The 9,956-nt window shown below is 30.4% G+C and overlaps 2 protein-coding genes across 3 annotated transcripts; one reads left to right on the plus strand and one right to left on the minus strand.

Annotated features, from left to right (window-relative positions):
• Positions 1-228: 228 nt before the first annotated feature.
• On the minus strand, positions 229-6,146 carry LOC126674562 (uncharacterized). Its single transcript, XM_050369033.2, has 4 exons — positions 6,074-6,146; positions 4,692-5,124; positions 3,900-4,541; positions 229-421 (listed from the first exon to the last, which is right to left on the minus strand). The coding sequence occupies exons 1-4, from the start codon at positions 6,144-6,146 to the stop codon at positions 385-387; spliced, it is 1,185 nt and encodes a 394-aa protein (XP_050224990.2). The 3' UTR covers positions 229-384.
• Positions 6,147-6,569: 423 nt separating this feature from the next.
• Positions 6,570-9,783, plus strand: LOC126674563 (uncharacterized). Of its 2 annotated transcripts, XR_007639565.2 has the most exons (7): positions 6,570-6,847; positions 7,304-7,481; positions 7,604-7,701; positions 8,644-8,740; positions 8,981-9,066; positions 9,453-9,610; positions 9,701-9,783. XR_007639565.2 is itself a non-coding variant. In XM_050369034.2 (6 exons), exons 1-6 carry the CDS (start codon positions 6,659-6,661, stop codon positions 9,504-9,506), a joined length of 702 nt encoding a protein of 233 aa, XP_050224991.1. In that variant the 5' UTR covers positions 6,570-6,658; the 3' UTR covers positions 9,507-9,783. The 2 variants fall into 2 exon arrangements, 1 of the variants encoding a protein (XP_050224991.1); XM_050369034.2 differs by having other exon boundaries at positions 9,453-9,783.
• Positions 9,784-9,956: the final 173 nt, after the last annotated feature.

Raw genomic sequence — 9,956 nt, forward strand, 5'->3', positions numbered from 1 at the left:
CATTAATCTCAAATCGCCTTATAAATCTTAGAAATATAAAATTACACAATTGTGTAACTTAATTCTTTGAATATCTTCATCGTACAAGTTTAAACCATCGCAAACCTTTTTAGTCTCAAATTTTGCAATATGAAAATCTAAAATATAACGAGCGAAACTTAAACGAATCAGAAAAACACCAAGAACTAGATTCATGGAGAATCAATATTTGTGAGACCCAAATCATGAAGATCGTGATCAAACCATGAACATGATTATAATCATAAAAGAACATCACACTTCACACTAAAACCAATAATAATAAATAAAATTTTAAAATGATGTAGCTCGACAACGTGTAGGTAACGGAAATACGTCGTAAATTGATATCGACTATGGGTTATTTTATCTTTTGAATGGACATGTAAATTCAAGATTCTTCCTGCAATTCAAGGAAGCACGAGTCAGCACTAATTTTCAGGGTGGAGCATTCGATTAGTTTAGTAAAATCCGAAACAAAATCCTCAAAACCAAATTAATTGATCGACTGAATGTTCAAAATAAAACTGATTGAATATGAAACTCTAACTAAAATTGAATCGACCGAATTAATAAAACAATTTGAAAACTAATCGACTAAAAAACAAATTGGCCGGTTTAGTTAAAAACCGACATAAATATAAAAGCAAAATTTTTAAAAAACTAATAAAGTTTAAAAATTGGTTGTTCAGTCGGGTTTGGTTAATTGTGATTTTTCAACATCAAAATCGAAACTAAACTGAATAACTGAAGAAAGAAAGAAAAATGAAACCAACAAAAAATCATTGGTTCGGTCATTTAAACGGTCGAATAGACACTTCGCCGATGACCTATCCAATGAGAGGGAGTACATATGATCCTGAAGATTATAGCAAACTCGCATGGAAGAAAAAAGTATTTGAAGTCTAAAGTTAAAAAGTAAAGGTTACTACTGTTAAAAATGTTAGCCGTATAATATTAAAGGTTAATTTTATATATTTGTCTAGCTGTGAATTTTAGAAATACTTATGGAAACTAAATATTTCATCATATGTGTGTGTACAATGTGTGTTTTTGTGGATATCATTTTTTTTTAAAGGAGAAGCATTTGCGGAAAAATTTGCCGTACAACCTAACAGTTTGATGCACAACGCTTATACCATTTGAATTATAACTTTTTTTGTGCAAAGATCATGTTTTAGTTTTTTCCGATAGATATAAATAGGAATAACTCATTTCAAGGTCTCTAAACTATACATGTTTTGCTCATCCGTCTTTAAACTATTTTTTTGTCTTTATCTGGTTATTCAACTTTACAAAAAATTATTTTTAAGTCCTTAAACAATAAAAACGACGTTGTTTTGTTATTTTTAAAAATGCAATTTGTTATCCTAAACGACGGCGATTTTGTCAATCAAGGACTCGGAAATGATTTATTTAACGACAATTTGTTTTTGTAAAGTTTTACAATAATTCTTAGGAATATTTATGTCTATTAATCTATTAATTTCTCAAAAGTTTTAAAGTGCCAAAAGTCTTCCTCTCCTCTCCTTATCATGTTACTGCAGCCGGTGGGCGGTAGCTAGGATGATATAAATGAATGAAGACGGTGAGTTACAACTCGTTATTATGCCTTCAAATATACACCACCCACCTCAAATTCTATTGGAGTGCATGAATCATAACTTTTTTATATATAAATTTCAGTTTTATTTTAACAAGTTTATTATAATGTTAAGAAATAGTATTTATATAAATAATCATGATAGAAGTTATAATTTAAATTATATTAATTTCAAATTATATACTTTTAAATCAAAATATTATGAAAAATCAAAAATAAAATAGTATAAGCCCTTCGTAAAAACTAAAGACCCATTATAACATTAATATAAATTTATTTAATTATATAACAATTTTTAATAAAAATACAAAAATAAAATATGTATTTTACAAAAATAGTAAACTCATAACTTTTTATTGAATTTAAACTACATCAATATAAGATTACATACTTTAAAAATAATAATTAACATAACCAAAAATTAATAGAAATTGAAAACTCATAATAATGTTATATTTGTTCTTTGAATTATATGAATGTACTATTTGTATGTTCGCATAACTGTCGTGAGAGCAATATGATATTTTTCTTCTAGTTATTTTGTTATAGTGAATTTTATATTAAATTTATTTTATTTTAATTAAAAATATTATATTAGATGTAGTTTTGAATTTCCATATTATAAATAATATTAATTATTTTACTATATATTACTAATAAAAAATTATTAGATAAAGTTTGATATAATAAAATAATTATAATATTATAATAATTAATAAAATTAGTTAAACCAAATTAAATTAAATTTTAATTTATCTAATTATAACTTAAATTAAATATTAATATTAATATTGATTATTTTTTTATAATCTTTTTAATTAATATTCATGTTTCTTTATCGGAAAATTAACACCCCATTTTTTTCCAAAATAAAACCCTTACAATTGTTTTCAAAATTTTGCCTAAGATAATTGAATTATAGAATTCATAATATGAAGTTTACATAAATTGAAATAAATGGCTATATTAATTTAGTTTTATTAACATAAATAAAATATATAGTTAATATAAACTATGAAGTTTATATGTGTGAGTGGCGGGGTGAAACACACACTAAAAAAGTGCAAATTTAACATTGGAAAGCAAATGCTATTTTAATTTGCCAAAAATAAAAATTAATATATGAATTTGCTTAATTTAAAAGTTTATTTGTAATTACAAATTACGCTAAAATTTATAATTTATTTTATAATTAAATTCTAAATAGTTAAAAAACAAAAACTTTTAAGAAAATTTTGGTGGTCCTCGTATTATAGAATATTGGTCGGTTGTAGTGGCATAAAATTACTGTTTTTTTTATTTGATAAATTTTAATCTAAATTAATCTATTTAAAAAATAATACTAATATAAAGAATTCTAAAGTTTATAATTTTTTCACTATCATATTATTAATAATTTTAATATAATAATAATAAATCTAATAGTATGTTTTTAGTATTTCTAAATAAAAATTATATTATTAGTTTAGTTAGTTTTTTAATTTAATTGACTAACACCCGATATGGTTAGAAAGATTGAATTGTCAATGGAAACAGAACTAAAGAACAACATTATTCGATTTTCAAACAAGAAAGGAAAAAAATGTGAATCATGACAGTTGCAAGTCTTTAATGTAATTTGCTCAAAGGATATAAGCGCTAGACATCAAATATTAGTAATAATAAAAATTATATAAATGAATAATTCTTTAATAAATTAAATTATATGAATGAATAATTCTTTTTTTTTTGGTACAGAGTCCATGAGGTTTCCTGAACGGGTCTCAACTATGAGACGGCATCTTTAAACCTTCCACATTCAGACTAATCCCCACTCGAGCCGTGTAGGTCCCTTGCGGGAGGCAAACTCTGGCCCCGAGTTTTAAACGGCTGCATACATGAGTACGGTTCGAACCCGCGACCTCACTTAAGTTAGAAGAGCGCCTTACCAACTCATCTACGCCTTGGGGTTTGAATAATTCTTTAATAAATTAAATTAAATTATATGAATGAATAATTCTTTAACAAATTAAAAGAACTATTTTAATATAATAATAATAATAACAGTTGTAAATACAATTAGATTACCTGAGTTGTAAATAATATCCATGAAACTCCAAACTTTTCAAATCTCATTTTCAATATAAATCCGTAAATCATCTAATAAATTAAGAACAACCACTATAAAAAAATTATTAAAAATAACTCAAATTTAAAAGTTTTTAAAGATTTTTATTTTTTTAGTTTGACATTGATCTTAATGCAAACTGAAAAAATGGCGGCAATAAAATTATCTTACCTCTCCGGTTGCATTCCCTTAAAAGTTAACAAGCTGCAACTGTTGCAACTCTCCCTCGTAAGCTGAGATTTATTCACCATAAGCTTCTCTGCAACAAAATCTCTGTTGCAGCTTTTAATATCATAAACTAACCACTGCTTTCCATTCCTAAAGTAAACCAAAGGTTTTATACAGAACAACGGTTCTATCTCCGTCGTCATCTCATCTTCTCCGACGAAAATCAGCGGAACCTCTCGCTTTTTAGACCATCGGTTATTCCTATTTCCAACTAGATACACAATATGTAATTCCTTTTTATTTTTCACAATCTCGGCGAACCCAGGATATGTTATATAACCTTCATCGGAACCGGAATCCTTCTCCAAGGCTGAAAAATAAAAAAACGAAACTCCGGCGGGATTTTCAAATGTATTTTCAGGTAATGTATCAGTAGCTACAGATTCGTCGTTTAATGAAATTGATATTATTTGAGCTAAATTGAGTCCGATTCTCATGAAATAAAATGTGTACTTATCTGGAAATTGCATGTTGAACCTTGTTCTCTCCCTCGATCGATTTAGATCATGTAAGCTAGGGATTTGAATGATTCTCCACGACAGATCGCCGCCGCCTCCGAGTGTTAGAATCTCGCAACCGCCTGGTCTGTTATTTTCCTTTTCAGAATCGTATATGGAAATCAGTTTATAAATCTTGCTCGTATAATCGTAACAAATCGCGATTTCATGATTTGTAGTGAAGTTGGGATTCGGGAGATTGAGTACTTGTTTGGTTGCAGGATTTCGAATACGGTACCTAACGGCGTCGTTTTTGTTGCTGCTTCTCTCGACGGTTACGCCGTAGCTTTGAGCGATTAATTCGAAATTGTTCTGATTGGTATCGCCGTCATTGTTGTTGTCTGCGTGAACTCTCCAGGTGATGCTGGAGGAGATTAGTGTGGTCCTCCATTGATGTACGTGTTTGTTGGTGAAATATTGCTCTTGGATTAGGGAGTTCCATTGCTTGCAGATAATTTTGCATTTTATGACATGTTTTGCTTCTAATCGAGTTAAAATCTCCATTATTATTACGCTTGGCAGGGAAGGGATTTCCGTTGGTGTTTCCATGGTTTTGATTTTTGAAGAAGATGGTGGTGATTGAATTCTGTTTGCGGTGGGTTCTGTTCTGTGTATATATGGACTTCTGGCGGAGTTTAAATTGTAGAAGAAGACAAACTCAGGTGCTGTTTCTTATCCGTTAATTAAAGGCAAAACATATAATTGCATCCATGAACTTGTCCACTTTTTGTTATTAAATTCCTCTACTTTTTATTTCCGAACATACAGTCTCTATATTTTAATTTTTTTTAGACATTAGGCCCTCGGTCGTAGACATTAAATGCATATGGTATAATTCCCTTGATGTTAAGTTTGACTATAATACATTTTTTATTCGTTTTAATACTTTGATTTTATAAAGATTTTTATTGACATTAAATTTTTAAACTATTTTTTGTTTCTAGCTTGAACTACACAGTTCACACTTGTATGATGGAGTGATCAGAAATCCAATATTTATAAAATTTAAAGTACAAGAACTCAAATAAACATAAGTGTATGGATTCAATATGAAAAATGAAAGAAATTGGAGGAACTTGTGTTATGCCCTTTTTTAAACTAGCCAATTTTTCTATTTTTACGCACAACACAAGAGAAAGAGAATTAAGCAATGTTTTATAACATATACTCTATTATATTAAAAGTGGTATTAGCAAAACAAATCTCAACATTCCACGTTTGTAGCGTAAATTTTAATGTTCAGCACGTTATAAAAACAAATTCCATTTTTTTTTGCATTTTGTAGCCTTTTTGACCATTTTTTGCTTACGTAAGATGTCAGAGTGCTAAGTCACGACACCGTGGCAGGACTTTAAAACGCCGTCTTTTTTCTGAATTTTAATTTAAAAAACGGCGCCGTTTTGAATAAAACAAAAAAAAAACTCTTGCAAATAATGAGACAAATAAAACTTTCAAAGAAGAGCGACAAGCCGCATATTAATGGATGGTAACACAAAATTTATTATAAAATTAAGAAAAATTTAAAATAAAAAGGTTCATTATCGATTAAAAAGCTGACGACAACTCCAAATAAAAATTTAGGAATAACAATAAGAAATTTTAAAAGAATAAAAAAAATACCGACAATGTTTAGTTTTATTTGCCGCATTGGTAATGTATACATTGCTTTAAGCTTTTCACAATGAAGGTTCATTTTGCTCTTTCAGTTTTGTAAAATATCAATTATGGACGATGTCTTTGGATAAAAACACCACAATTTTGATAGTTTAGCTCATTTTATCTCGGTGATAAAAAATGATTGGAGCAATTGGACCTGAATTATTGTACCAGGTGGAACTGAAGGGTTAAACGGAGACAAAGAGTGTGTTTTTATTCAAAGTCACGAACTTGACTTTAATTGATATGTTGTTCTAAACTGAAAAGGCAAAACGAACCTTTGTTGTTGCTTTTAAGTTTTAACTATCTTAAAAATAGGGGCTTATTTGAGCCGTTTTAGAAATGTCAGATGCGATTATTTACAAATCAATTAACGAATGGCTTAATTACTGCTCCGCTTAAATTTAGGGATATATTTACACCTTTTTTCATATAAAAGCGAGCCTCGAAAAACCTCTAGAAACCAGTCAACCACTCGGTCTCTTATAATTAACTTTTTTTTTCATTTTTCTTTGAGAATCCAAACAATCATCGATACAGAAGAAACTAATGGCGACAAATCCACATGCCTCTTCGTCGTCCTCATCGCAATTTTCATACACGACCACCACACCAAACGGTTCATATTTTCCGATGCCGTTTCATCTCCAACAACAACCTTATATCACTCCGCCGGCGGTTCAACCCGTTTACACCGCTCCAGGTGGAGCCGTCTACTCTCTTCCTCAGTACCAACAGGTCACCAATTTAATCAATTCAAATTTTAATATCTGCAAGCAGTTTTAATTTTAATTTTATAATTTAGGGTTTTTCCGTAGCTCTAATGCGCGAATTAAAGTTCTTCTTAACATCAATATTGTTATTAATTATGTCAATCGGCTGATGCCCATGTTTTAAAATAAAGGATTCTACGGTTTGAAACTGCCCATTTTGTTTTCTTTAATTTAATTGTTTTTGAACTAAATCTATCTTGAATCATATAGCTTCTTTCAATGGCATTATTGTTATTCTAAATCATCAATACATGAAATAAAATTTATAATTCACTTGGAACTGTTTATCATGTATTAGTTTGCATACGAAGTGTGCACATGTGATCTAAGTCTGTCCGTGCTGTTGAAATTATGGTGGTTTACTAGCATATTTAAGATAGGCTGTCAAGTGTATAACATTGTATATATATATTTTGAACAGGCACAACAGTTGTTTCAAAGGGATGCACAAACAATTACTCCCGAAGCACTTGAGGGTGTGAAAGCTGCCCTGGCTAGTAGTGAAATTGAGCACAAAGCTGAAACAAAAAAGAAAGCTATTCCTCGAAAAGCTGCAGGCCAGTCTTGGGAGGATCCTACACTTGCTGAATGGCCTGAAAGTATGATTTGAAGCATTAATCTTGTAACCCAATTGCTTGTTTGGCTGTATTTGTATGTCTTTTGGATGCTTATGTTATGCTAATAGATTTTTTAATAGTCTAATCTTAGTTAATGTTTGCAGATGATTATCGCCTATTTTGCGGTGATCTGGGCAACGAGGTGAATGATGATGTCATTACAAAAGCATTTGCAAAGTTTCCTTCTTTTAACATGGCTAAAGTATGTTTCATTTTCCTCCATCTCTAGAATTTGTTAATGTGAATGATTCTTTTGCATTCGTCAACTTCTTATATTTCCTCTTCAGATTTTTCTTTGAAGCCTCACAGAGCACTTGCATGTTTAGTTTCCTTTAAGGTAGGTTTGATCTCCAACCTACACATTGTTTCCACATCAGATCTCGTGATTATTTGTAAGGTTAAAATTGCTAAAATGACTATTGTTAGCCTGCAATTTTTATGCCAAAACTGCATAAGCTTATGGCATTTAAGTGATAGAATAGGGTTTTTTGTGCCAAAATTGTAGAATTTAATTATTATTCTGATGCTATAATTCCACATGTCGGACAAATGAAGTTTCACTGGTATAAGCGCTAAACAGCAAACTGCTAGGTCATGGTTCAATTCCTCCCACGAGGGATCCCCTCTCTAATTATAAAAAAAAAGTTTTATTATTTAACATTGATATGAATGATTGAAAGATATCTGGATCGTTTCATTAAAAAAAAGAAGATATTTGGAGCATGCATTATGTTTCAGATTTCTTTTAGATCTTTAAAATCGAACCAGGTTTCATTCATTATTTTAGAGCAGTCTTCTAACTGTAATTTTAAAAGTATGATATGGATTGAGGTCTGTTGTTCACGATGATCTTACTGCTTCATGTGGTTGTTATCAGTTACCTTTCTCCGAGTCCCTTAGTATTTTCTCTTTTCTGCTGGTGGGCAATGTCTGGCTGTGGACGACTTGTTATACGATGCATTTCTTTTCTCCTGCATATTTGTGTTGGCAGCTCTCTGTTCTAGCTTGCAGCATGCACATCTTATCACATTTTCCTTCTAAAGGCTTTCTGTGATTACAATCTTGAGGAGAACCATATGGCAGGATATTGAGTTTTCTGTTGCCAAGTCCATGTACTTATGTCTTTTATTTGATTGCATGACAGGTGGTTAGAGATAAGCGGACTGGAAAAACCAAGGGTTATGGATTTGTTAGCTTTTCCAATCCTTCAGACCTTGCAGCAGCGCTTAAGGAGATGAATGGTGAGCCTATTCTCTGTCGTTTTTTTTGCTTTGTTAAAGAACATTTTTTAGTTGCTGTTGTTTTTGGTCATATTCTGAGTCTATAAATCTCTTTCTTTTTAATCCTGTGTTGATCTATATACATTTCTCTGTTATTTTTTTATTGCTGGAAGTTGAAGTTAATTTGGGCTCAAGATATGTGAATCACATAGAAAAAGATGATTTTGTTTAAGATATTGATGCTGTATAACCTTGATTCAGGTAAATATGTTGGAAATCGTCCCATTAAATTACGAAAGAGCAATTGGAAGGAAAGGACAGACTATGATGCACTAGATAGACAAAAGGTAACTTCCCCAATGTTTTCATTTGTATAATTCATATTTTTTTTCAAATCTCTTGAAGTCAAATGGGTGTCTCTAGAATAGCCGAATCTTATAAAATTATATGGAAATAATTTATAGATGAACATTAATTGTGTATGGTTTACTTAGGAATTTTGTTCTGAACTGTATTTTTTGAATTCTATAAATTGGCTTTGCATAATCCTAATAAATTGTATAAGAAAATCAATTGGATATGGTGGGGAAATAAACCAAAAACTATGTTTCTCTTCAGTCTGCTCTCCAAATGAGGCAAGGGGAGCAATATACCGAATGTGTAAATTTTACTCCTTCTGTCTACTAATGTCAATTTCTTTGTTTGTCTCCCTCTTTTTGGGTGATATTGGCAGAGCCATAATCAGAAGAAACCAAAGACATTTAAAAAGAGTGTATTGCACAAGTAGAACGCAGGATGTGGATTGAATAGAGCAATCAACAGTTGTGATTTCAATTTATGCAGCATTTGTGCCATTTCACATTGACACCGAGCAAGCTCTTGTGCAATCATGTAAACGCTTTTTAGCTTCAAAATCTGAGAAAATATCTTTTATATGAAGTTTACGGGGAATCATAATTTACATGTTATTTGTGTACGCAGCCAAAGGAAAATGAACTCTAATGAGCCTGTATAATTGAAACGAGTCTCTTAATTGGATTGCTCTTAGCTTCTTTTATTGATCAGACAGACTACATTGCCCCCATGCAGGAATTGTGGAGGACATTGATGTATATTTTTGAATTAGTACTTTGGCGGCAAAATTCATGCCGAAATATATATGTACTTTACATCAAATTGTTCTTTGTTTTGATTTAAATCTTAAATAAAAATAAATATTAGAACTATGCTAAGTATA

Source organism: Mercurialis annua, linkage group LG3 (genome assembly GCF_937616625.2).
Source record: "Mercurialis annua linkage group LG3, ddMerAnnu1.2, whole genome shotgun sequence".
NCBI classification, from domain to species: Eukaryota; Viridiplantae; Streptophyta; class Magnoliopsida; order Malpighiales; family Euphorbiaceae; genus Mercurialis; species Mercurialis annua.

Bases quoted from the DNA above. Each gene is read 5' to 3' on its own strand.
- LOC126674563 (XM_050369034.2), top strand. From the start codon at position 6,659: ATGGCGACAAATCCACATGCCTCTTCGTCGTCCTCATCGCAATTTTCA. The intron at 6,848-7,303 runs GTCACCAATTTA...TATTTTGAACAG, and splicing joins CTCTTCCTCAGTACCAACAG to GCACAACAGTTGTTTCAAAG. The intron at 8,741-8,980 runs GTGAGCCTATTC...ACCTTGATTCAG, and splicing joins AGCGCTTAAGGAGATGAATG to GTAAATATGTTGGAAATCGT.
- LOC126674562 (XM_050369033.2), bottom strand. From the start codon at position 6,146: ATGAACCTTCATTGTGAAAAGCTTAAAGCAATGTATACATTACCAATG. The intron at 5,125-6,073 runs GTATTTTTTTTA...TTAACGGATAAG, and splicing joins AATAAAACTAAACATTGTCG to AAACAGCACCTGAGTTTGTC. The intron at 422-3,899 runs GTAAGATAATTT...CTTGAATTGCAG, and splicing joins AAGGGAATGCAACCGGAGAG to GAAGAATCTTGAATTTACAT.